The 27,626-nt window shown below is 42.1% G+C and overlaps 3 protein-coding genes across 26 annotated transcripts in view; 2 read left to right on the top strand and 1 right to left on the bottom strand.

Moving 5' to 3' along the window:
- The first annotated feature begins 43 nt into the window (after positions 1-43).
- On the top strand, positions 44-2,797 carry LOC109899791 (MORN repeat-containing protein 2). 6 transcript variants are annotated; one of them, XM_020495323.2, is made up of 7 exons: positions 44-313; positions 412-444; positions 577-627; positions 710-816; positions 949-1,085; positions 1,194-1,309; positions 1,529-2,797. In XM_020495323.2, exons 1-6 carry the CDS (start codon positions 307-309, stop codon positions 1,294-1,296), a joined length of 438 nt encoding a protein of 145 aa, XP_020350912.1. In that variant the 5' UTR covers positions 44-306; the 3' UTR covers positions 1,297-1,309; positions 1,529-2,797. The 6 variants fall into 6 exon arrangements, with proteins under 6 accessions (XP_020350912.1, XP_020350913.1, XP_031691450.1 ...); XM_020495324.2 differs by having other exon boundaries at positions 104-313; positions 713-816; XM_031835590.1 differs by having other exon boundaries at positions 159-313; positions 412-491.
- A 1,226-nt stretch (positions 2,798-4,023) lies between these two features.
- On the top strand, positions 4,024-25,629 carry LOC109898882 (rho guanine nucleotide exchange factor 33-like). 5 transcript variants are annotated; one of them, XM_031835589.1, is made up of 14 exons: positions 4,025-4,175; positions 5,085-5,128; positions 6,622-6,786; positions 7,877-8,221; positions 8,535-8,657; positions 12,717-12,843; positions 15,879-16,011; positions 19,556-19,663; positions 20,132-20,227; positions 22,243-22,391; positions 22,732-22,827; positions 22,937-23,723; positions 23,980-24,116; positions 24,306-25,629. In XM_031835589.1, the coding sequence occupies exons 5-14, from the start codon at positions 8,588-8,590 to the stop codon at positions 24,427-24,429; spliced, it is 1,827 nt and encodes a 608-aa protein (XP_031691449.1). In that variant the 5' UTR covers positions 4,025-4,175; positions 5,085-5,128; positions 6,622-6,786; positions 7,877-8,221; positions 8,535-8,587; the 3' UTR covers positions 24,430-25,629. The 5 variants fall into 5 exon arrangements, with proteins under 5 accessions (XP_031691448.1, XP_031691449.1, XP_031691447.1 ...); XM_031835587.1 differs by having other exon boundaries at positions 22,916-23,723; XM_031835586.1 differs by having other exon boundaries at positions 22,243-22,427.
- LOC109899792 (mitogen-activated protein kinase kinase kinase kinase 3) overlaps positions 25,357-27,626 on the bottom strand; it is a 68,489-nt gene continuing 66,219 nt past the window's right edge. For 8 of the 15 annotated variants that reach the window (XM_031835575.1, XM_031835577.1, XM_031835579.1 and 5 more), the window contains one exon: positions 25,424-26,925. In XM_031835575.1, coding sequence (XP_031691435.1) covers positions 26,838-26,925 — 88 coding nt within the window. In that variant the 3' untranslated portion in view covers positions 25,424-26,837. Of the gene's footprint in view, positions 26,926-27,626 lie in introns of all 15 variants that reach the window. The other 7 variants (XM_031835574.1, XM_031835576.1, XM_020495330.2 and 4 more) reach the window with 1 other exon arrangement.

The following is a 27,626-nucleotide window of genomic DNA, read 5'->3' as shown; positions in this document are numbered from 1 at the left end:
AGGTTATTTATCCAGAGACCAAGACAATTTACAACTTCACCGTCTTTCTCATTGGTTAATCAATCAGAGGTCAAAGTTTATTTTCCGGAAACGGCTGTGTACAGTTACCATGGTAATATAAAGTTTAGGAAATGCATCGCGACAACATCAGCTATACCAGCACGAAAAAATTGAATAAGATATAGCCATAGTCATGTTTGAACTAGCAACAAATCCGAAATGTATTGACTAGCTTGACAGCCAGCTAAAGTTAGCTAAAAGCCCTAACTATATTGAGTAAATTCAATTTGACGAAGCATTACTAAAATGTCAGGTGAGTAACGTTAGCCAGTTACCGTACTGTATAGCCAGCATAATACAGAAATAGCATAGCTCCAACATAATGTCATTATTAAAGTGTTTTTCCTGCAGAGAAGAAAAAAGGAAAGGTCACAGAAAGCGAAGGTAGGCAGAGACCAGACTTGGACATCTCAAGATATCTGCTTTTTTTGGTGTGTAAATATTGTATGTTTGTGCTTAAGGCTAACTATTAGCCTATGTCGCAGTCTTAAACTCCACTCACATATTTATTTTCAGAGGAAAGGAATTTGCAAGTATCCTACATTTTCCCAAATGGTGACAGATATGGTAAGTGCTCATATTGACACAGTAACATTAAATGAATGATTCTAACTGTTATAACGAGCTGCATTACTGTGGTTATCACCAGAAGGAGAGTGCTGCGGGTCCACAGAGGGAGTCGTGGTGAGGCGTGGTATGGGCAAACACACCTCAGCCAGTGGTGTCACCTACACTGGAGAGTGGCATGATGACAAGGTATGTGTGTGCGAGTGCATGGTCGGGTGTAGGCCTATGTTAGGACATAATTGATAGGGATTGGTATTTGGATTAGCGGGTCATAGTTTTTGTGATGTCTGCTGTGAGTGACCAGTGCTCCCTCTATTCCAGATGAATGGCAGAGGGACTCTGGAGCATCCCTCTGGGGCCCTGTATGAAGGGGACTTCAAAGACAACATGTATCATGGCACAGGGACATACAGCTTCTCTGACGGGACCAAATACTGCGGCAGCTTCAGCAAGAACAGGTGAACCCATTACTTTAGCGTGTTAACTTTTTCCTATCATATTTTGATATGCTAGTGAATAATAGTTTAGGCCGATGGCTAGTGAATGATGGCTCTATTTTTTTATAGGTTGGAGGGTGACGGGGAGTTCACCGACTCTCAGGGACTTGTTTGGATTGGAGGCTTCCACAACAAGGCAGCTCCTGGATTGAAACTTAAACTCAGCATGTAACCCATGACATAATGTGAGATAACATAACTCTAATTTCTCTTACATTTATGAACATTTATTGAATATAGATTTTTTTAAATATTTTTTATATATATATATATATATATATATTCAAAAGAACAAAATTAGACTCCAGTAAGAGATTTTAATGGCACAAATGAAATGAAACACACAATGTCCTTGTTCTTCACATAACACTCCTGCAGTGACACCTGGTCTCTTTTACTTGTAGGAAATACTTTAGTAGTCAGCGTATGACAGTGTGGTGAACACACCTCATGGCACCGTGCAATGAATGAGTCATTGCTTTGAGTCACACAGCCAAGAGTCCTCTTTGGAGGTGCTGAAACACAGTCTGAGTGTGTGTGTGGCTGTGTAAGCCTCAGTTAACCAACAGTGTTAAGCTAAAGCTATTTCTACTACAGTTTATTGGGAATCTTTTAACTCTTCATAAACAGCGTACAAATCTAGATCGGTGGAGAAATCCATCAATGTTCTGTTTCTTGAACGCCAACAAGAATGTCTCTTTACTCCCACTGATGTCACTATAATGTGTGTGTGGTATAATTTATATAGTTATTTTGCTTAATGTCTGCATCTGGTGTTAACTTTGTTCAACAAATTCAGTTATGTGATGAATTCCTCAATAAGATGTGTGGTGGTTATGTCCATAAGTGTTTTCAGTAAATCATCAAACATCTGCTGAGAGCATAGAACTGTGTTTCCTTTTCTTTCGTAGTTGCGTATTTTGAGTAATGTCTTTTACATTTAACTTTTTTTTTACCCCCCTGACTAAATAAGCAGAGGTCAGAGCATTGCCAGGCCTTGTCCATTTGTTGTTCACAGATGTGGGTCCTTCCCCCTCCAACCCAAAGCTAGCCTAGAGTGCTGGGGGTGGTTTGTATTGTGGGAGGTAGCATGGCGCATGTACTGCATCACCCAACCAGCGTATCAGATCGGTGGAGAATATTCCCATATGCTTATTAGGGTAGTACAGCACTCCACAAACACACAAAGAATCAGAACATTGTTCACAGGAAGGCCTTGATTTGTGGGAATAGTATGCTCTTCATTGAAACACACATCCTTTTGTTGAGCATCTGAACTAGCTTTTCATCCCCAGTGGACCTGTGCTGCAGCCTTCCAAGCACAAGGCCAGAACTTGTGACACTGGTAATAAGGCTATGCTACATAAGGAGAGGCAACACACACAACTTCCTGTTTTCTTGGAAGACCGCAAGCTGTGGAAGGAGTGATCAGTTCTGAGATTTGAGAAACTGTGCCCGCTGGCATCATAAGGCACGTAGTCCTCTCCTGCAGTCAATGACCAAAAGTGCCGTTATTAATATTTTTTATAATTACATAATTAACGTTTTTTTTTATAAAACTGACGGAAATCCTGTGTTTCTATGTCAAACAGTTGTTATATTTCAGTCTTCTCTGATGTAAATAAAGTTTAATATTGGGATGCAAACTCCCAATTGAATGCATTTCAACTCTATCTGAAGTGGAACAGGTGTCTTAAAAAAAAAAAAATAGGCCCATAATCATGTATGTGAGGTGTGTCAATTTGTTTAAGACAAGCTCCCGAGTGGCGCAGTGGTCTAAAGCACTGCATCTCAGAGGTGTCACTATAGTCCCTGGTTTGATTCCACGCTGTATCACATCCGCCATAGGGCGGTGCACAATTTCCCCAGCATCGTCCGGGTTTGGCCGTGGTAGGCTGTCATTGTAAATAATAATTTGTTCTTAACTGACTTGCCTAGTTAAATTAAATATCTATTTTTAAAAGACTACCAAGAATCACTGTGTGACCCTGATTTAGCCTACTGCAGTAAAAGGCTAATCACACTGACTCACTCACACAACGCTGACAGAATATAATGTATTACATTTGTACAGTACTTTTCATTATACCGAATCTCAATTTTAAAAATAAACAAGAAAAAATGGACACAACTAGACAGGGCAACTGACACAGAACACAGCTGACGCTACAAGGGACAAGGAGCACAGCTATCAACAAGCCTTTCTAAAGAGAAAGAGGCTGAAAGCCTGATTACCCCAAGGAGCTGAACTTGGTCCTGGGGGCGTGGAGGAGCGTAATGCCATCACTATATACAGTATTAACATTAACCCTACTAGAGTCTGATACCAATAACACACTCATTCATAGAGACCCACACAGTTTTTTTTTTAAACATTGGGGAAATGTGAATCCTTGTGTGTATCAGTGAATCCAAAACACATATCCACTATACAGTAGAAACACTGCACAAACATGCTGATGTAAAAATATACTACAGCATCATATGCAATAGGCCTACTTAATTGTGTTCATAACACACAACACACTGAAGCACATCACACATCACTGTTTCTAACAGTAACATACAGACACAGTCATCAAGTAAACTTGGCCAAATACTGTATGGAATCACATAGAAAATGTACAGTGACTAAAATGGCATCATATCCTGACTACCTTTTGCATGTCACCCGCCTGAGCTGACCAGATCCTGTGTCACAGTTCTGTTTGATCTGTTCTATGAAATTGGGCATTCATGTTAAGGGGAAAATCGAATCAGCTGTCCAATTGTCTCCTCATGAAGGAGTGTCAAAAGCCCTCAAGCTCTACCCCTCTCTTCCATCTCTCTCCCTCTCTGTCTGTCCTCTCCCACCATCATTCCACTTACTGTACACAAGGGCCCTTTTTGTGTGGAGGATCATCAGACTCACATGGTTTAGAGCGAGGGTTCGGCAGGACAGTGTTCAGAGGAGGACAGAACAGAGGAGTGCCTTGAACACTAAAACTACACAACCCTGTTTGTGGTCTAGGTAGGTGGGCACAGGAACTATGGAAAACAGCAAGACAGAAGGTAAATTCTGGTTCTATAATCAAGGTGATGGTTTTGTGTTTTTATGATTTGTTGGTAGTCACATGGTTTATAGAGATGCTACAGTAAAGAAAAATAATTGTATTGTTGATGTGGAATATCGTTGGTGTGCTGTGCGTAACAGATTGTTTTATGTGTTTGAACTGGTTACATGGACAAATACGCTTTTTATGAAACCTGTTGTTGGTGGACAGTTATTGGAAAAATATTGAAACAAAGTTGGTATGCTTGAATTTCTCATTCAATGTTCTTCGGCATTACATGACTATCTGACTATCCAATGTCTTAAGAACTGGTTAAGTGGCAAAACTCTGACGCATGATACAACCATTGGAAGACTTCAAATTTGGTCCAAATTAGTTGTCTTTGAATTATCTTTTACATTGTTATTTTTTCAGGAAATTTGCTATACATGTATTCCAGTTCAGAATATGTAATTCCAGCACAAGCTCAAATGCATAATGTATGATAAGCAGACATTTAAAATGACCTTTAAATGCTGCTCGCTGATTGGACATTTGGCATTTGAACAGAAACAGATTGAGTTCAGTAGGGTATTTCCACTATGGTACAACTGTTTGATGACACAAGCCTTGTCTACCTTAACATAACATGTAGAATTTCAGTGTTTGGGTAACTTGTAAGGGTTTACTCTTACATTATTTACTGTGCATAGGCTGCAAAATGAGACATTGTGTTGGACATCCCACATGACTATATGATTTGTCTTTATCATAGTCTATTTGGTTCTGTATCTCCAAATAATGGTTTATGTATAATTGGGAGCTGTGTCTGAGTAACTGAGGATTTTCTCCATAGTGATGTGTGAGTGACAGGGAGCTAGAGTAAATCCATATTGATGTGTGATTAACTGATGGCCTTGACTTCTAGAACAAAACCAGGAAATGGAAGAGGCCAACCTAGAGATTTTTCAGGTAACCAGCTCTATAGTCAGTCCCTTTGCAAGAGACACACTGCCAGAGAAATGGGAATAGCCTCGGCTACGGCCTGTCTCTAATCTTATTATATGTAAATGCATGTCAATGGACTGGTATACAGTATGTTCTAACAAAATGCTACAGATATGTAAAATATCGTAACAGTACTGGACAGCTGTAAGGTACAATATAATACACAGACGTTGTTGCACTGCTGTAAGGTACCATATAATACACAGACGTGGTTGCACTGCTGTAAGGTACAATATAATACACAGACGTTGTTGCACTGCTGTAAGGTACAATATAATACACAGACGTTGTTGCACTGCTGTAAGGTACAATATAATACACAGACGTGGTTGCACTGCTGTAAGGTACAATATAATACACAGACGTTGTTGCACTGCTGTAAGGTACAATATAATACACAGACGTTGTTGCACTGCTGTAAGGTACAATATAATACACAGACGTTGTTGCACTGCTGTAAGGTACAATATAATACACAGACGTTGTTGCACTGCTGTAAGGTACTGTATGTGCTGCGTATGTACTGTATCGTTATGCTCTCTAAAGTAGTGAGCAGAGGCAGGGTATTGCACAGCAACACAGAGATAACATCTGTACATCTGTAAAGAAGGGCAGCTGCCCTAATGAATCTGCAGCCTGATGGCTTTCACATGACCGTATCCACAGAGTAGAGGAGTGAAGAGAAGATGACTGGGGCTGGCAGCAGCCTGAACCCCTGTCTGTTCACATGAGCTGATTCACTTATCTCTGCAGACTAAATTCAATAACCCAACATCCTAAGAACGGCAGCTACACCAAAGGAGAGAAAAAAGGGAATCACTGCTGGCATATAACAGAAGGGGAAAAAGAGAAATTGGGACACTCCAAACGACAACAACAATGAAAAAGATAACGAGGATAATGTGACTCAGTGGGGAGCGTTGTAGGAAACAAACCCTGTGGCAAAATGAGCTGTGACCTAGCTGACCTCTGATACACTCTTAGAAAAAGGCTTTTTGGGCTGTCCCCATACGAGAACCCTCTAGAGCGTTGGGCCAGTAACCGAAAGATCGCTAGTTCTAATCCCCAAGCCGACATGGTAAAAAAAAACTGTCCATGTGCCCTTGAGCAAGGCACTTAACCCTATTTGCTCCAGGGACGCTGTTGATCATTTCAGATCCTGGCCGTGACTCCATTCTCCGAGGGTGTCTCAGGGAAAAAAATATTTCCGATTCACGCATGCGTATTAATACACACTTGTACATGTGTAAAGTAGGACAAATATAAGCACCCACAAAATTATTACGACTATGGTTAAAACAGCTAAGTCATTTATTCACCCACACATATGGAACCAATGTAGCATTTCACAGTTATGTTCTGGACATTTTGGAGCCATTAGCAATGTCACAAAAAATCATATCACTGTAGTAATGGTTGTTACATCCTGACTGCTAACCTCTGACCTGGTGCTCCAGCTGCAGTCCTTGGTGGCAGAGCTGCGTACGTTGCTACAGGGGGTGTTACAGGACATGGCCGCGCTGCAGCAGAGGGACAGCAGTCTGGAAGAGAGGGCTCAGGCACACCAGAGAGACCTGGATGATAGGATCATGGGAATCAGGAACTCGCTCAACACGTTTAAGGTACCGTACTCCCCACATGACTTGACGGATCCTCACTGATATCTGAAACCAAAAATGTGCCTGTTTGTCATTCTGCTCATACCATACAAGTGGACTACAGTAAAACCAGTAACAGTTTCTAGCAATTCAAGCAGGATGCTTAACACACAAAAAAAAGTGTTGCAGTATGTAGCTATCTGGTACATGGTACATGTGAATGTACATTGTGAATGTAGCTAGATATCATAGTGATGTGATTGTGCTATACACAGTGGCCAATTTATTAGATACACCCATTTACTACCGGGTCAGACCCCCTTTGCCTCCAGAACAACCTGAATTCTTTGGGGCATGGAAACATTGCTCAATTGGTATCAAGGGACCTAACGCGTGCCAGGAAAACATTCCCCACACCATTACACCACCGCCACCAGCCTGTACTGTTGACACCAGGCAGGCTGGGGCAATGGACTCATGCTGATTATGCCAAATCCTGAATCTGCCATCTGCATGACGCAACAGGAACCAGGATTTGTCGGACCAGGCAATGTTTTTCCACTCTTCAATTATCCAATGTTGGTTATCATGTGCCCACTGGAGCCACTTCTTCTTGTTTTTAGCTGATGGGAGTGGAACCCGGTGTTGTCATCTGTTGAAATAGCACATCCGTGACAATGATCGATGAGTTGTGCATTTCGAGATGCCGTACTGCGCATCACTTGCATGATTCTTGCCATTCCCCTTTGACCTCTCTTATCAATGAGCTGTTTTCGCTCACAGGACTGCATCTGACTGGATGTTTTTTGTTTGTCGTGCCAATCTTGGTAAACCCTAGATACTGTCGTGCATGAAAAGCCCAGGAGGCCGAGATACTGGAACCGGCGCGCCTGGCACCGACAATCATACCACGTGAAAAAGTCGAGAGTTCACTCATTTTGCCCATTCTAACATTCAATTGAACAGTGACTAAATGCCTTGATGCCTGTCTGCCTGCTTTATATAGCAAGCCAAAGCCATGTGACTCACTGACTGTAGGAGCGAAACCATTTTCGTGAACGGGGTGGTGCACCTAATAAACTGGCCACTGAGTGTATGTCCTGGTTGTGTTTAGGAAGACCTGAGCAGTGCTCTAACCCAGATCAAAGAGGTTAGCAGCAGACAGAAAGAGCTACAGGATGGCCTGGAGTTCCTCCAATCAGAGAACAGCAGAGAGATCCGGCCCGTTCAACAGAGGTGTATGACACACACGTAGCATGCACAAACATTCACACACATACTTTCTTCACCTGAAATGAACTCACCATTCCCCTTGGTTTTGTCAGAAAAAGCTCCAAAGGGGACTGCCATGGGGAGGGCCATGAGTGTTTCTCCAACCAGACAGAGCTCAACGTCATCCAGCATTACTTCGCCAGCCTGCCCAGCATCTCTCCACACAGGAGCATAGCCTCGACCCAGAGTGAGTTATACCTCTGAGGGACAGACAGAATCCATAGCAGATCCTGTATGTGTGTCATCGATGTACTGACTAGCTGGTCCTTACCCATTGGGCACAGACATCAATTCAACGTTTATTCCACGTTGGAAAACATTGCTTCAACCACTGTGTGTCCTGTGGGTTAGGGTTAGCCATTGAACATACTTGCTTTAGCTGAATCAAATACCCGGCGGCTGTATAGGGATGTTACAGCACATGAAATCAATCAGAGACGGCGGAATCGCATTGACAATGCTTGTGTTTTCTCCCTGTGTATGTACTGTGTGTGGTGCAGCCTCTAACTCAGAGCAGGAGGCAGCCAGTGGCCTGCCCCAGAGGGGTCAGTCTATGTCTCCAGTGTGGACAGAATCGAAAGAGAGCCGGAACGACACGGATGCACAGAGTGCCTCAGAAAACAGTGAGGCACATCACCACGGACAGTGACTTATTCCCTTGTTACATTACAGACCCCTACATTAAATGATTTCGTAGTCTATAGACTTATTCCCATTTAATAGGTCACAGCTGTGTAAAAAGCACACTTATTTTTATTAACCTTCATTTCCAGTGGTGGCCTGAGAACAACAATTCAAACAATGTGAGCCACACATTCAGGAATAATCACTACAAAATTACAGTTACAACATTTCAAATAAATTACATTACATTCAAAAAGGGTAGTAGAAACGAATATATACAATCAATCAAACAATCAATCAATATATATATATATATGCCCCACAGTTCACTTTAAAACTAGATTTTTTGGTCCCAAAAGGGGAATATATATTATCAGGGCCCTAAATTCCCCTTTTGGGACCAAAAAAATCTAGTTTTAAAGTGAACTGTGGGGCATAGTAACTGAAAGCAGACTTCCCTAAAGCAGAGGAGATCAGTGGAACCTCTAGTACCAACCAGTCTTGAGAGCAAGTATCATACTTACTCAATTTCCAGTTTAGAAGTGAAGTGAGGTAGTATGGGAGTTTATGGAGAAGTGCTTATATGAATCATAGCCAATGTTGGGCCCTTCTGCTAGTCAGAGACACCCAGCCAACAGAACTACAGTTCATACAGTTGAAGTCCGAAGTTTACATACACCTTAGCCAAATACATTTAAACTCAGTTTTTCACAATTCCTGACATTTAATCATAGTAAAATTCCCTGTCTTAGGTCAGTTTGGATCACCACTTTATTTTAAGAATGTGAAATGTCAGAATAATAGTAGAGATAATGATTTATTTCCGCTTTTATTTCTTTCATCACATTCCCAGTGGGACAGAAGTTTACATACACTCAATTGGTATTTGGTAGCATTGCCTTTAAATGGTTTAACTTGGGTCAAATGTTTCAGGTAGCCTTCCACAAGCTTCCCACAATAAGTTGGGTGAAATTTGGCCCATTCCTCCTGACAGAGCTGGTGTAACTGAGTCAGGTTTGTAGGCCTCCTTGCTCGCACATGCTTTTTCAGTTCTGCCCACAAATTTTCTATAGGATTGAGATCAGGGCTTTGTGATGGCCACTCCAATATCTTGACTTTGTTGTCCTTAAGCCATTTTGCCACAACTTTGGAAGAATGCTTGGGGTCATTGTCCATTTGGAAGACCCATTTGCGACCAAGCTTTAACTTCCTGACTGATCTCTTGAGATGTTGCTTCAATATGTCCACATAATTTTCCTCCCTCATGATGCCATCTATTTTGTGAAGTGCACCAGTCCCTCCTGCTGCAAAGCACCCCCAAAACATGATGAAACCACCACCATGCTTAACAATTGGGATGGTGTTCTTCGGGTTGCAAGCCTCCCCCTTTTTCCTCCAAACATAACGATGGTCATTATGGCCAAACAGTTCTATTTTTGTTTCATCAGACCAGAGGACATTTCTCCCAAATGTACGATCTTTGTCCCCATGTGCAGTTGCAAACCGTAGTCTGGCATTTTTATGGCGGTTTTGGAGCAGCGGCTTCTTCCTTGCTGAGCGGCCTTTCAGGTTATGTCAATATAGGACTTGTTTTACTTTGGATATAGATACTTTTGTTCCTGTTTCCTCCAGCATCTTCACAAGGTCCTTTGCTGTTGTTCTGGGATTGATTTGCACTTTTCGCACCAAAGTACGTTCATCTCTAGGACGCATCTCCTTCCTGAGCTGCGTGGTCCCATGGTGTTTATACTTGTGTACTATTGTTTGTACAGATGAACGCGGTACCTTCAGGCATTTGGAAATTGCTCCCAAGGATGAACCAGACTTGTCTTTTGATTTTCCTATGATGTCAAAGCAAAGAGGCACTGAGTTTGAAGGTTGGCCTTGAAATACATCCACAGTTACACCTCCAATTGACTCAAATGATGTCAATTAGCCTATCAGAAGCTTCTAAAGCCATGACATAATTTTCTGGAATATTCCAAGCTATTTAAAGGCACAGTCAACTTAGTGTATGTAATCTTCTGACCCACTGGAATTGTGATCAAATCAAGTCAAAGTTTATTTGTCACGTGCGCCGAATACAACAGGTGTAGATCTTACAGTGAAATGCTTACTTACAGGCTCTAACCAACAGTACAAAAAAGGTATTAGGTGAACAATAGGTAAGTAAAGAAATAAAAACAACAGTAAAAAGACATTGAAATATAACAGTAGCGAGGCTACATACAGACACCGGTTAGTCGGACTGATTGAGGTAGTATGGACATGTAGATATGGTTAAAGTGACTATGCACATATGATGAACAGAGAGTATCAGTAGCGTAAAAGAGGTGTTGGTGGGTGGTGGGTGGGACACAATGCAGATAGCCCGGATTGCCAATGTGTGGGAGCACTGGTTGGTCGGGCCAATTGAGGTAGTATGTACATCAATGTATAATTAAAGTGACTATGCATATATGATAAAGATAGAGTAGCAGCATAAAAGAAGGGTTGGGGTATGGGCACACAATTCAAATAGTAATTTGATTTGATTACCTGTTCAGGAGTCTTATGGCTTGGGGGTAAAAACTATTGAGAAGCCTTTTTGTCCTAGACTTGGCACTCTGGTACCGCTTGCCATGCGGTAGTAGAGAGAACAGTCTAGGACTGAGATGGCTGGGGTCTTTGACAATTTTGAGGGCCTTCCTCTGACAATGCTTGGTGTAGAGGTCCTGGATGGCAGGCAGCTTAGCCCCAGTGATGTACTGGGCCTGTCTTGCGGTCAGAGGCCGAGCAATTGCTGTACCAGGCAGTGATGCAACCATACCTCTCGATGTTGCAGCTGTCAAACATTTTGAGGATCTCAGGACCCATGCCAAATCTTTTTAGTTTCTTGAGGGGGAATAGGCTTTGTCGTGCCCTCTTCACGACTGTCTTGGTGTGTTTGGACCATTCTAGTTTGTTGGTGATGTGGACACCAAGGAACTTGAAGCTCTCAACCTGCTCCACTACAGCCCCGTCGATGAGAATGGGGGCGTACTCGGTCCTCCTTTTCCTGTAGTCCACAATCATCTCCTTAGTCTTGGTTACATAGAGGGATAGGTTGTCATTCTGGCACCACCCGGCCAGGTCTTTGACCTCCTCCCTGTAGGCTGTCTCGTTGTTGTCGGTTGTGTCATCTGCAAACCCAATGATGGTGTTGGAGTCGTGCCTGGCCATGCAGTCGTGGGTCAACAGGGAGTGCAGGAGGGGACTGAGCACGCACCCCTGGGGGGCTCCAGTGTTGAGAATCAGTGTGGCAGATGTGTTGCTACCTACCCTCACCAACTGGGGGCTGCCTGTCAGGAAGTCCAGGATCTAGTTGCAGAGGGAGGTGTTTAGTCCCAGGATCCTTAGCTTAGTGATGAGCTTTGAGGGTACTATGGTATTGAACGCTGAGCTATAGTCAATGAATAGCATTCTCACATAGGTGTTCCTTTTGTCCAGGTGGGAAAGGGCAGTGTGGAGTGTAATAGAGATTGCATCATCTGTGGATCTGCTTAGGCGCTATGCAAATTGGAATGGGTCAAGGGTTTCTGGGATAATGGTGTTGATGTGAGCCATTACCAGCCTTTCAAAGCACTTCCTGGCTATGGACATGAGTGCTACGCGTCTGTAGTCATTTAGGCAGGTTGCCTTTGTTTTCTTGGGCACAGGGACTATGGTGGAAGAAGATTACAGTGAATACACTGATACAGTGAATTAAAAGTGAAATAATCTGTCTGTTAACAATTGTTGGAAAACTGACTTGTGTCATGCACAAAGTAGATGTCCTAACCGACTTTCCAAAACTATAGATTGTTAACAAGAAATTTGTGGAGTGGTTGAAAAACAAGTTTTAATGACTCCAACCTAAGTGTATGTAAACTGACTTCAACTGAAAGTCAGTGTGTTGCTTCTTTTGCACGTTGTGTGTGTGTGTGTGTGTGTGTGTGTGTGTGTGTGTGTGTGTGTGTGTGTGTGTGTGTGTGTGTGTGTGTGTGTGTGTGTGTGTGTGTGTGTGTGTGTGTGTGTGTGTGTGTGTGTGTGTGTGTCAGATAAGAGGCAGATGGCTGCCCTGGAGCTGTTGGAGTCAGAGAGGGTGTATGTGTCATACCTGTCTCTCCTGCTGAAAGCCAACATCACCTTCAACAGCACAGAGGACCTCCACACCAAAGACAAACGGTACTGTACCACTGACGGTTATTATTTACACATTTATGTGAGATGTACAGTGCCTTGCAAAAGTATTCATCCCCCTTGGCGTTTTTCCTATTTTGTTTTATTACAACTTGTAATTTAAATGAATTTTTATTTGGATTTCATGTAATGGACATACACAAAATAATCCAAATTGGTAAAGTGAAATTTAAAAAATAACCCAAAAATTATCCAAAATAAAAAACGAAAAAATGGTGCGTGCATATGTATTCGCCCCCTTTCCTGTGAAGCCCCTAATTAAGATCTGGTGCAAGCAATTACCTTCAGAAGTCACATAATTAGCTAAATAAAGTCCACCTGTGTGCAATCTAAGTGTCACATGATCTCAGTATATATACACCTGTTCTGAAAGGCCCCAGAGTCTGCAACACCACTAAGCAAGGGGCACCACCAAGCAAGCGGTACTATGAAGTCCAAGGAGCTATACAAACAGGTCAGGGACAAAGTTGTGGTGTCACGGTCGTCATAATGAGGAGACCAAGGCGCAGTGTGATAAGCATACATAACTCTTTTAATGAAACGAACGAACACTGAACAAACTATACAAAACGAACCGTGAAGCTATATGACTACTGAAAACAGGCAACTAAACATAGAATAACAACCCACAAACTATCCAAGGAATATGGCTACCTAAATATGGTCCCCAATCAGAGACAATGATAAACAGCTGCCTCTGATTGAGAACCAATCTAGGCAACCATAGACATAAAAACACCTTGACTAGGGAAAACCCCATAAACATACAAAAACCCCTAGACAATACAAAAACTACACAAACCACCCTTGTCACACCCTGACCTAACCAAATAATAAAGAAAACAAAGATAACTAAGGTCAAGGCATGTCATGTGGAGAAGTACAGGTCAGGGTTGAGTTATAAAAAAATATCAGAAACTTTGAACATCCCACAGAGCACCATTAAATCCATGATTAAAAAATTGAAAGAATATGGCACAAAAACAAACCTGCCAAGAGAGGGCCGCCCACCAAAACTCATGGACCAGGCAAGGAGGGCATTAATCAGAGAGGCAACAAAGAGACCAACGATAACCCTGAAGGAGCTGCAAAGCTCCAGAGTGGAGATTGGAGTATCTGTCCATAGGACCACTTTAAGCCGTACACTCCACAGATCGGGGCGTTACGGAAGAGAGGCCAGAAAAAAATAAGCGAACACGTTTGGTGTTTGCCAAAATGCATGTGGGAGACTCCCAAAACACATGGAAGAAGGTACTCTGGTCAGATGAGACTAAAATGTAGATTTTTGGCCATCAAGGAAAATGCTATGTCTGGCACAAACCCACCACCTCTCATCACCCCGAGACACCATCCCCACAGTGAAGCATGGTGGTGGCAGCATCATGCTGTGGTGATGTTTTTCATCGGCAGGGACTGGGAAACTGGTCAGAATTGAAGGAATAATGGTTGGGCGCTAAATACAGGGAAATTCTTGAGGGATACCTGTTTCAGTCTTCCAGAGATTTGAGACTGGGACAGAGGTTCAACTTCCAGCAGGACAATGACCCTAAGCAGACTGCTAAAGCAACACTTGAGTGGTTTAAGGGGAAACATTTAAATGTCTTGGAATGGCCTAGTCAAAACCCAGACCTCAATCCAATTGAGAATTTGTAGTATGACTTAAAGATTGCTGTACACCAGTGGAACCCATTCAACTTGAAGGAGCTGGAGCAGTTTTGCCTTGAAGAATGGGCAAAAATTCCAGTGGCTAGATGTGCCAAGCTTATAGAGACATACCCCAAGAGACTTGCAGCTCTAATTGCTGCAAAATGTGGCTCTACAAAGTATTGACTTTTGGGGGGTGAAATTATGCACGCTCAAGTTTTCTGTTTTTTTTTGTCTTAATTCTTGTTTGTTTCACAAGAAAAAATATTTTGCATCTTCAAAGTGGTAGGCATGTTGTGTAAATCAAATGATAAACCCCCAATAATCCATTTTCCAGGTTGTAAAGGCAACAACAACAAAAAATGCCAAGGGGGTTGAATACTTTCACAAGCCACTGTAGTAGCCACACTGTGGCTGAACTGTTTTGTTATAGTTCACAGCAACAGAGCCAATGGACCACTATTACATAAATATAGGCTTTGTAGGAACCAATTCAATTAGGTTTGTACATTTGTCGCACTGGGCCAGTGCTTTAAGGTTCAGGGTTAGGGTTTAATAGTGCACTATGACTCGTTGAAGCAAATTACATTTTAACAGTTGTTCTCAACATTGACCTTGGTAGAACCCTTAGGTTCGGGTTCATAAACAACTAATGATAAATTACTGCTGCAAAATATAAAATACTGCTGTGAAACATGCTATTACTGTCAGCATGCTATTGCTGTCAGCATGCTATTACTGTCAGCATGCTATTGCTGTCAACATGCTATTACTGTCAGCATGCTATGACTGTCAACATGCTATTACTGTCAGCATGCTATGACTGTCAACATGCTATTACTGTCAGCATGCTATTACTGTCAGCATGCTATTACTGTCAGCATGCTATGACTGTCAACATGCTATTACTGTCAGCATGCTATGACTGTCAGCATGCTATTACTGTCAGCATGCTATGACTGTCAGCATGCTATTACTGTCAGCATGCTATGACTGTCAGCATGCTATGACTGTGAACATGCTATTACTGTCAGCATGCTATGACTGTTACTTACAGTGCAATTACTATTACTAGCCTACTCCCATTATTATAATAACAACTTTCACTGGTCCATTTACCTCAGTATTCTGTCTGCTAACACCATCATGTTTAAATGCATCTTCCAATTCCATCATTTCAATTCTGTCGTCTCCTTTGTCTCTTTCTGTAGTTACATGCATCTGTTTCCCTCTCTCTTTCATCCATCCAGCCTTCATATCTTTTCACATTTCTCCAGTTCTGTTTGAGCTTTTATCAACTACTCTTCTGAACCTCTCTCCTCACAGTGTAATGTGGTGTGATGTGTTTTATATCCTTCTCCTTTGTCTCTCTCCAGGCCATTCCCCAGTTCTCTACGTTTCCTCATCCAGCAACACCTGGAGCTGCTTCACACCCTGCAGGAGAGGGTGCTCAAGCGCCAGTGGCAGGGCATCATGGGAGATGTATTCATGAGGCTCACCAGCAAAGAGGTATTCATTTTTTCACAGCCACCAATGACCCATGAAGTCATGGAAAGGGTTTAACCCAGACCAGGTAAACTGACCTAGAGAAACTCAGGGCTCTACTCTAGTGATTGTGCCACAGTTTGGCTGCAAACTACATTACCCCTCACATACAGTATCCAGTCTATTAGGTGCTTATTGTATTAGGACCAATGTGATTTAAGTGGGTGGGACTGATTGAACGACGGAAATGAATTGATTGGTGCCGTTAGCAGTTAGGGCCCCCAGAGGAGACTGTCCAGGGGAAAGGCTGTGACTCAGACCTGGCGCTAGGATAAAGTGACTATTTTTGGGGGGTTCTTGCATTGGAATTATATTGAATTCTGCTTATGTCACACTAAACATAAAGTGCCAAGACTCTAAACATTCAAATGCCAAGACTCTGAGACTATTTATTGAGTGCTTGAGTGGCAGGTTTGGCGCTTAATCTGTAGCCTATCACCCCTGCACTCTATCAGCACAATGGACAGCGCCTTACACACTAAAATACGTGTCAAACTCATTCCACGGAGGGCCGAGCATCTGTGGGTTTTCACTCCTCTCTTGCACTTGGTTTATGAATTAAGGTCACTAATTAGTAAGGAATGCCCCTCAACGGTTGTCTAGTTTTAAATTGAAAGGAAACACTAAACACTTGCAGACACTTGGCCCTCCGAGGAATGAGTTTGACATCACTGCACTCAAGCAAGTACATATTGGTAATGAATACAAGCTACAAGACAGATAAGGTAATTCACCTATTACAAACAGCCTATGTGAATGCAGCCGTACACACAGCTGTCTTACCAAAATAATGCAAACTAAATGCTGAAAATAGTAGCCTAGTCATTCATGCATGAAAACAAAAATACTGAATAGCAGTTTGCCTTAGAATACCGACAACTGCGAATGCGAACAGAATGCGAACAGAACAAGTAGTAGGCCTAGTAAACAAAATATCAGATCAAAAAGGCATGACAATCTATATTTAGGCTAGTTACATTAACAGTAAACAAACACAGTAAACAAAAGGTGAATGGAGATCCAAATAACCAAAACATAGTCTACAGTCTACTACAGTGAGATGCAGCCTGGCTTGACCAACAAATAAGCCTATAGGCCCGCTTCAAACATGGAAAACCATGTCGCTCATGAGTACAGCAACACATTGTTATATGGCACAATACACTTCTGTAATTCAAGTTTGACCCAAGTAATCAATTAAGCAATGCTGGCCTACCTTAAACATGTTTCCAATACATACAGTTCCATTTACAACCATGAAAACCAATAGGCTACCAAGAATTCCATAATAGAATGTATCTATTTCTATGATGAAACATACCGATATGTAGCAATACCCAGGGGCATCATTCAGCAGTAACCAAGTATTCCAGCCCTCTCAAGGGTGGCAGCTAGCCTAGCGGTCAAGATTGTCGTGCCAGTAACCAAAAGGTCACTGGTTCGAATCCCTGAGCTGGCAGGGTGGAGAAATCTGCAGTTCTGCTACGTGTTTCTAGGTTTTGTAGTGAGGTAGATAAGCGTTTCCAATGACATCATCATCAACCAATAAGTAGGCAATTGCTAGACAATAATTGGTTAAAATCACACAATGCACACCAATGATGTCAAAACACAGAAACACACAGTTTTCACATATATTGATGTTGGGGTCATGCTGGAGATGATGAATATGAAGTTGAAATATAAAAAATGTCCCTTTAACCCCCAACAACAACTGCTACCCTGGCGGCCGATGACAATTAAGGCAGTCCCCGCACCTCTCTGATTCAGAGGGGTTGGGTTAAATATGGAAGACACATTTAGGTTGAATGCATTCAGCTGTGCAACTGACTAGTTTCCCCTTTCCCTTTCTCATCACTGCTGAGCTTGGCGGCGGCCTCGGTGGTTTGATGCTGCTGCTGCTCATTGCTGTCTTTCTCCTTCTTTGTTTGTGTACTTTGGCAAAGCCCATTTCTGATATCCATCGTGGCAGATTAGCTGGTTTGGCTAATAACACTAATGCTTTTTACAGCTAACTAGCTAAGAAGCTATCTAAACTCTGTTGTGGTGGGGCGTGAGGCAGAGATAAGTGAAGCAGCTTCAACTTTACCCCGCCCTTATAAATCGAAATCAAAAGTTACACATTTTTCACTTAGCCTACCTCAGATGAGAAGGGTTTTTTCCCGCTTTTTATGGGAACCCAAAGGAGTCATACCTAACCACCCCGGTGGCTTTACAGAGCCCCTCTACACACATTCTGTCCATTGTGCTGAAACAGTGCAGCGGAGATACCTACCTTTATTTAATAATTTGTACTTTTTTTGCCATTTTAATGTAGGGACATTAAACTAAAACTGAGGGGTCACAAGTTTCAACTAACGGGTCTAAGCCCCCTTTTTTTCTCTCCTCACCAATTACACCATCACATGTTGAGTCCTTAAAATTAATCACAAGATCACATCTGACACTCAGGAGAGACATGGGGATTGGGGAGAGAGGATAGATTTAGTCTCTGTCTATGTTCCAGATCATTTCTCTGTCTGTCTACACTCTAGTCTAGACTATGACTCTATCTACTGAGTTTCAATGACTAACTGACTGACTGTGTCTGTCTGTCTACACTCTAGTCTAGACTATGACCCTATCTACAAAGTTTCAATGACTGACTGACTGACTGTGTCTGTCTGTCTGTAATTATCCATCTTGTCTGTCTGTCTACACTCTAGTCTAGACTATGACCCTATCTACTAAGTTTCAATGACTGACTGACTGACTGTGTCTGTCTGTCTGTAATTATCCATCTTGTCTGTCTGTCTACACTCTAGTCTAGACTATGACCCTATCTACAGTGCCTTGCAAAAGTATTCACCTCCCTTGGGGGTTATGCACGCTCAAGTTTTCCGTTTTTTTGTCTTATCTCTTGTTTGTTTCACAATAAAAAATATTTTGTATCTTCAACGTGGTAGGCATGTTGTGTAAATCCAATGATAAACCCCCCAAAAATCCATTTTAATTCCAGGTTGTAAGGCAATGCCAAGGGGGTGAATAATTTCACAAGCCACTGTATTGAGTTTCAATAGCTTGACTGACTGTGTCTGTCTGTCTGTCTACACTCTATGACCCTATCTACTGAGTTTCAGTGACTGACTGTGTCTGTCTGTCTGTCTACACTCTATGACCCTATCTACTGAGTTTCAGTGACTGACTGTGTCTGTCTGTCTGTCTACACTCTATGACCCTATCTACTGAGTTTCAGTGACTGACTGTGTCTGTCTGTCTACACTCTATGACCCTATCTACTGAGTTTCAGTGACTGGCTGTGTCTGTCTGTCTACACTCTATGACCCTATCTACTGAGTTTCAGTGACTGACTGTCTGTCTGTCTGTCTACACTCTATGACCCTATCTACTGAGTTTCAGTGACTGACTGTCTGTCTGTCTACACTCTATGACCCTATCTACTGAGTTTCAGTGACTGGCTGAATGTCTGCCTGTGTTTCTAATTCTCCATCTTGTCTGTCTTCAACAGAGTGATTTCCTGGACTTCTATGTGTCGTATCTGAAGGAGCTGCCTGAATGTCTGTCTGTGGTCAACATGTTGACCACCACCTCACTAAAAGCAGCCGGCCTGTTTGAGGTAAACCAAGCACGCTGAACAACCAGGCAGTATTGACCGCAATCATGGCCATGGGAAGATGTTTTGGGTTGGGGGTGTTTTAGCTTGGGTTACTCCGCTCAGACGGGAGTAATAAAGGCCTAGTGTTTTTATTTGGATTTATTTCATATGCAGCACCCTCAGTATGTCCACAATCACTGCATAGAGCTACCCACAGAGAACAACTAGTGCAACAACAAGTAGTGCAGTTATCCAGAAAGAAAGGGTTATTTCAGGAAATCCTGTTACGAATGATCATTTAGTAAATCGCTGACATTTCGATGAACAAAGAGCACATGATGAGCATACCTGAGTGAAGTTTTTTTTATGACATCTTATCCCCAGTCTTTATTACTCTGCAAACTTTTCCGACAATTGATTTCACATGACTTCTGTGTAGACTTGTGTCAACTGACTGTCTCTTCTCTGATTGACTGTCTGATGTTCCAGGGTGACATCAACGGGGACGAGACGACACACCCCTCTCTCCACACTCTGCTTCTCCAGCCAGTGCAAAGGATCCCTGTGTACCTTCAGCTGCTGCAGGTCAGGCTCCATGACACTCACATCTGATACATACAGTACACCACCAACACAACATAGGTATTTAGAAAAGAGAGTCGTCACCATCATAGTATGTTATCTCTAATCAGAGTGGTGGTGACTGTATAAAATGCTCAGGTTAGTGCCAGGTTCACATCCCAGCTAGCACATTTGATTGGTTGGAAGTTGTGGGAATGTATGTTTTTTTCATATTGGTTGTGGAACAAAGCTATATGTTTCCTGAGAACAGAAGTAAACATTTGGCTGTTCTGGTAATGTACATTTTTAGGTTGCAGGGAGGTTCTGAGAATGTTTCACTCCGGTTCCCTGAAAGTTTAGGATTTATTACCACTCTGATAATGGACATTATAGATTATCTGAAGGTAATTAAATAACTTAAAACTTTCCCTGAATGTATCAATAAGACTTTTAATAACACTGCTAGCTTATTTTGGGTTCACCTTTTTTGAACGCCAAGCACAGATACAATAGGATACATGGAAATGAATTTGCCTAGGCATTAATCATGCAAACAGTTATTTTCTTATTGTGACCAGTGGTGGAAAAACTATCCAATTGTCATACTTGAGTAAAAATAAAGATACCTGAACAAAAAATGACTCAAGTAAAAGTGAAAGTCACCCAGTAAAATACTACTTGAGTAAAAGTCTAAAGTATTTGGTTTTACATGTTCTTACGTATTAAAAGTTAATGTAATTGCTAAAATATACTTAAGTATAGATTTTTTTACAGATAGCACAAGAATATTCCAACACTCAGGCATAATTTACAAACAAAGCATTTGTGTTTAGTGATTCTGCCAGATCATAGGCAGTATGGATGACCATGGATGTTCTCTTGATAAGTGCATGAATTGGACCATTTTCCTGTCTCGCTAAGCATTCAAAATGTAACGAGTACTTTTTCTTTCGGAATATAGTGAAGTAAAAGTAGTCAAAAATATAAATAGTAAAATACAGATTCCTCACAAAACTACTTAAGTAGTACTTTAAAGTAGTTTTACACCACTGATTGTGACATGGCATCAGAAAGATTCAAACCTATGATCTTCTGTTCTCTATCCCTAGTCCACTGAGCCACCAGGATGAAGCTAGCAGTTTTTTTCCACATACATAGCTGTTCATTTTAGTCTGTTCAACCAACCAGGAAACAAGCACTCATTAAGATCAAGTTTCACCAATTAGTGGGTGCAGCCAACACACATGAACACACCTAACAAGATAGAGGATCGAGAGAGTTTTCCTGACCCTGAGAATGGAATGGAAATGTTTTTAAATAAAATCATATTTTTTTCTGAACGTTACTAAAGTTTTTTTCATGTTCTTAGACCAGAATGTTTTTAAATAAAATTCTTGGAACGTTTTCTGAACATTAAACATTTTCTTGAGGTTTTTTTGGAACATTTTCTTCATGTTCTGAGAATGGAATTTAGTTAATTGATGTCAATATGTAGAATTAAACTTTTTTGAACTGTCCCAGAATATTACCAAGAACTGACATAAAAGAGAACCATACATTCACTTAAGTTACATATTTTTTTTATTTTTTAGAACATTCCCAGAATGTAGTAAAAATATGACATTAAATAGAACCTAAGGGGAACTTGTGTGGAATGTTCTGTGGAAGTACTGAAATTCCTACAGAAGAACATTGTTTCGTTTGCGGAACTATTTGAGAACATTACCGATATCAAACCAGTTGGAGTACATTCCTAGAACATGACCAGAAATTAAATGAAATGTAACCATGTTTGAACTTTTAGGAAACATTGTGTTAAAGTAATTAAATACCAAGAAAATTGTTTTTTTCCTTAAAAATGTGCTGAGAATATTCAAAAGCCAAGCAACTATCCTGCACTATTTACAGAAAGTTGTGGGAACGTTGTATGCAAAATAAACACACTCTCACCAAGCTTTAAGAAACATATGTTTCTCAGAACGTTATGTGCTAGCTGGGATAAGTCAATAGCATCCCTATGTGGCCTGTTTTGGTTTCAGACTCTGTTGAAGCAGACGGATGCAGAGCACCCTGACTACTACCTGCTGCTGGTGTGTATCCAGCAGGTCAGAGCCTTCACCACCCAGTACGCCCACCTACTGCAGCACAACAAAGAGCTGCTTCTGCACAACCGCAAAGAGCTCAAGAGGTCAGCTTCTGATCCAGGCTCAGATTTGGTGTTTTGGTAAGATTGTGCAGATGGGGACAGGATTCAGATGGACTGGTCTGAGGACAATGAACTGTGATGATATACCTTACAGACATTCTCCTGTGAATATGACCAAATAAAGAAGAACTCTTTGTGAGGCTAATGCCACGTTCACGTGCTACTCGGAACTAGGAAACTCTGAAATGTCCAACTTGCTAACTGGTTGAACGCGGCACAAGTATAACTACAACCAGATAGCAAGTCGAAAATGTCCGTTTCCTAGTTCCAACTATCATGTGAACGAAGCACAAATATAGTTCCAACCTTGTTCTTGTTGCAGGTCAACTATGAAGCAGTTCTTCAAAAATGTGGACTGTGGTAACGTTATGCAAGCCAATGAGATGGGCTCCCCTTACCCCACCAGCAACGCAATACTGTGAGTTATGTTCTGACTACACTCAGCCATTAATATTAGCAGTCAGTCATTAATGCATTGATTAACTAACTCTCTGTCCCGCTGACAGCCTCTCCCTCTCCCCTCACAGAGAGCATGGCAACCAGGTGAAACGCAGCAAGCAGAGGCACCTGGAGCAGATCCAGTCTAGACGCTTCCTGGACTGGGAGAGCGAGGCTCACCACTCCGACTCCCCCATCCCATTTTTCTCCCCTGACACCAACCCTCGCCTCAAACCCCCAGGCCTGCAGAGTATCCCTGAGATGGGGTCATCAGAGCAGCTGCCCGGCAAACGGCTGACCCCGGGCTCAGCCCTGTCCGATGCTCAAGGTGAGTTCCTTCGCCCTGGGGACCCTCCAGGCTTAGAGGGGCTGTATGAGGATGCGGACTCGTCCCTCCACAACGTGTCCCTGTTCGACCACTACTCCAGTGCTTCGTCCGACTCTAGTATCGACATCGCCTTTGTGCGCTGCCCTAAGAGCCATCAGGCTGTTCGCGAGGTCTACAACAGAGGGGGCAGCCGGGGGAGCAGGTACAAGCTGCCTGGCCGGAGTTGCGTGTCGCCAGACGAGGCCCAAATGATGCAAGCTCACCACCACCGCCCCCTGCAGGCCGCTCAGTGTAAGAGCAAATCCCTGAACGGGTTGCAGCTGGACAGCACTGTGAGTGGGGACAGTGGCCCCGGACATCTGTCTGACCACTTGAGGGACCACCAACATGCCAAGCTAGAGAGGCAGTCCAGTAATAAATATCACCCACGCAGCAGCAAGGGCCAGAGCAGCAACAACAGCCCCATCAGCCCCCCGCAGCACAAAGCAGAGCCAGAAAGACAGAGAGCAGCCACTGACAAGGAGCTGCATAACAACAACCACAACAAGGTGGGCATCAGGGAGTGGCTGGATGGAGCCCACAGTTAACAAGCAGTGGGGTTGAGTTTATGAGAAGCCCTAAGACTGTTGTTCATTTTTAGATGGAAAAGGGGTGGGTCAGCCATAGAAATAAATGTGAGTGCTATGCACTGCTGGGAGGTGTGTGTGTCAATTTGGGGCCTATTTGTGACTAGTATGTACTATGTGTGTGATATTGTTATAGACCTCTGGGTGTCTGTATAACAAATATTACTCCTTTATGTAGGACTCTGGGAGCCCACCCTGGGGGGAGGAGCCAAGATGGAAGGCTGAGGCGAATTACCACACCCCCTTCAGTGAGAGGAGCCGGAAACAGGAGAAGGGAGGCTTCCGTAGCTCCTTTAAGAAACTCTTCAAGAAAAAGTAAGATACACTGTATCTGCTGACCAAAATGTCACTTATCAGCATCACTTTACACCACCATTCATTTGATGTTGAATAAACAATGTTTGTCAAATACATGATGGAATGACTCAAGTAATGCTGTATGGGGTATCAAGTTTTTTCAGACTATTAGCGTTGCAGTAACCTCATATATACTGTGTCCTCTAGGTCGGGGGGAGGAGAGAAAGACAAGGACAAAGAGAAGACAGACAGCCAGAACTCTAGTGATCACGAGGCAGGCAAGACCCCAAGAGTCGCCCACCTAGGCATCGAACGTGGGACTGCCGTGTGAAAAGTGTGACTAGAGCCTCACCAGCAGAGAAACACATTGCTCTGAGAAAGGCTTCAAATAGGTGCCAGTGAAATTCTAGGGGTATATAGACAGTGTACAAAGCATTAGGAACACCTGCTCTTTCCATGACAGACTGAGCAGGTGAATCCAGGTGAACGCTATTATCCCTTATTGATGTCACTTGTTAAATCCACTTCAGTGTACATGAAAGGGAGGACAGGTTAAAATAAGGATTTTTAAGCCTTGAGACATGGATTGTGTATGTGTGCCATTCAGAGAGTGAATGGGCAAGACAAAAGATCTAAGTGCCTTTGAATGGAGTATGGTAGTAGGTGCCAGGCGCTGAACTGCAGCGCTGCTGGGTTTTTCACACCCAAGTTTCCCATGTGTATCAAGAATGGTCCACCACCCAAAAGACATCCACTGTGGGAAGCATTGGAGTCAACATGGGCCAGCATCCCTGTGGAATGCTTCGAGCCCATGCCCTGACAAATTAGGGCAAAATGGGGCCCACCCAATATTAAGGTGTTCCTAATGTTTTGTCCACTGTGTACAGTGCAATACAATGTATATAAAACATGCTGGAAGACCGACAGACATTGACCTACTGTAAAAATGCTGTATAGGTTTCTTCATTTTTAAGTTAGTAGTTTCCCATTTGAGATCACTTCAATATCCATGGAGAAAATATATTTTGCATACAGTATACTCATTAACATTAAAAAATGTGCCATCAAGAAAATCTCTATCCCCAAATCAAAATAGAATCTAAATTGTGACAAGACTTAAATGAAACAATAAGTCTGTTGTAATCAATATTTGTTATACCTCATCATAACCAAAGAATGTCTGAAAACGATCACACAAATTAGTTCTTCCCTTGGAAAAATGGGCAACTTATCTACAAAGCTAGAAAACTAGACAATGTGAAACTTATTCAACATTTATTTTGCATTTCAATCAATATTTCTCTACGACAAACAGACACACAAGCTTCAGTTCCTTCTTTTAATGTGTTAACTTGTTTCATAAATCTGTTACACAAATTATACAGTATGTAAAACCAACAGATTTTATTTTACACTATATACATATAATGTGCATTGCAATATGAAAATGGTAATGCGCCAGAAAGGAAGTTAGTTTGTCCATAATCATTACACATTCCTACTGTGTAAATTAAAACCAACATGAATCTTGTAGTGTTTTTACTGACTTTTTCTTCTTCTTCTACACAACTCGTTTCCTTTTGTTCAACATTGCACGAGGTAGAGACACCGCACTAATTTTGGCCATAAATCGAGAACACATTTTGGCATTACATTACAAAAAAAAATGTAACATTCATATTCTTCTTACATCTTCACTGAGTCCAACAGTAAGGAATGTGTTTTGTCCATTTGACTATAGTGTATATGATCGATATTACCATTGAGAATTACATGATGAAACGGTGGTGATCAAAACAGTACCGCTAGAGTCCGTTTAAGTTTGACCTTTGACATTTCTCCCTCCACAGTCTCATTATGGTATTTCAGTAATGTTCAGTGAGTGTTCCATAATAATTCTACCTATGCTAATGCAACCCCTGTGTCACAGCTTGTGAGAACATATGTATGTATACTTAAAGTTTACAAGCACATATACAGTTACATACAACGGCACTTTTCTTTGCTTCAAATACCTTTTTGTGCAAATTTTAACACCAGTGATCCCACAGTATTAAAAAAAGCATACAACTTAGCTGGGAAGTAAGCCTGCAATTAAAACAGTTTGAAATGTTCATCTCATAGAGTTATAAATGGAAGCTAAGAATGAAATGGTTGATCTCCCATTAGATATTTCTCAAAGCGAACTACAAAGGGAGTTCCCACATTTGGGATGACGATGCGTGCAGAATGACATTACCAGTAAGTGGTACTTCCTTGCTGCTCAGACTTAGCCAAACCTCAGAGGGGATCAAATCCTGTCCCTTGTCACATGATTAGAGAACAAGAAGTCATTTTTAGTGCTCAAACTGACCCCCTGAACCACCCTTTTAAATCTTTACAGTCTCCATACCGGTACAGAACACCTATCTACATGACCAGTCTTTAGTTTACAACCCCGGAGTAGCCAGGGTCCCTTTCTGCAAAAAAAATACTACATTTATATTTACAATTAAATAGAGGTCAATTAAGCACTTGTGTGGTATGGGCTAAGATGCTAGCAGTGGTGGCAACACTTAATTCTAAAATGAAATCATATAGAAGTCATCCAGTTCTTTGTTACATGCCACAATAAATATAGGTGTTAAAAGGAAGTAAGAGGCAAGTTGGAAGTGGACCCTTGAAGGATCAGTCTCCTGTGAAGCTAAAGCAGTAGTCTGTCTGTAGTGTCTTGTGTAACCAAGATGCTGTGTGGTGTGATCAGTAGCTGTTCTCGTGTCCAGCCAGGATGTAGAGGTTGCTGGCTGCTGTGGGGTTGTCGGTCGGCCTGCTTTCCAGCACCACCACTCTGAAACACAGGTTCAGTTCAGACTCACACTGTGAAAATATATGTCCCAGAGGGGACCAGGAGGATTACAAATGTAAGCCTCACAAACAGAAAATGCATTTTCACACACCAACAGACACCAACACTCCCCCCCCCCCCCCACATGCACAATCCCAAATCCTACCAATAGACTACTCAAACACCATAGGCAAAGTCCATCATGTTAAGGTCAAAGTGCTGTAACAGAGTAGTCACTGACCCAAGAAAAAAGTAAGCTTGCCAAGCATCCATTCCAACTCTATGAATAAGAAACCCTGACACTTCCATGCACTGGCCACCAGAGTACCCTTTCCGCAATCATAGGTTTACTCCCAGTAGGTGGTGTTACCAGAGTAACCCAGCAGGGGGAAACATTGAGGGAGATGTGTTAAAGTAACTGTCCAGTGAAAATCTAACTTTTAAAAGTTCCTATTCTGTTAACTGATACCCAAACAATGTTGTTGAATCATCCTGTTCTCATTTGTGCCAAAGCATAACTTGGAGAGAAAACCCCCACAAAAAAAACACATACAGTACAGGTCAAATGCTTGCCATTTCCTCAGAGGATGAGCTGGCCAATCTGTGGTCTACCTGTATGAATATTTTTAACGACTGGTATACCCCCACATTATTTTGCTGTTGGGGTACACACACACCATTCCAACACAGAGAAGCTGCTTTTT

This window comes from Oncorhynchus kisutch, linkage group LG11, assembly GCF_002021735.2.
Source record: "Oncorhynchus kisutch isolate 150728-3 linkage group LG11, Okis_V2, whole genome shotgun sequence".
In the NCBI taxonomy this organism is placed as follows: Eukaryota; Metazoa; Chordata; class Actinopteri; order Salmoniformes; family Salmonidae; genus Oncorhynchus; species Oncorhynchus kisutch.
The sequence above is the reverse complement of the archived record's forward strand: the minus strand, read 5'-3'. Positions and strand labels throughout refer to the sequence as shown.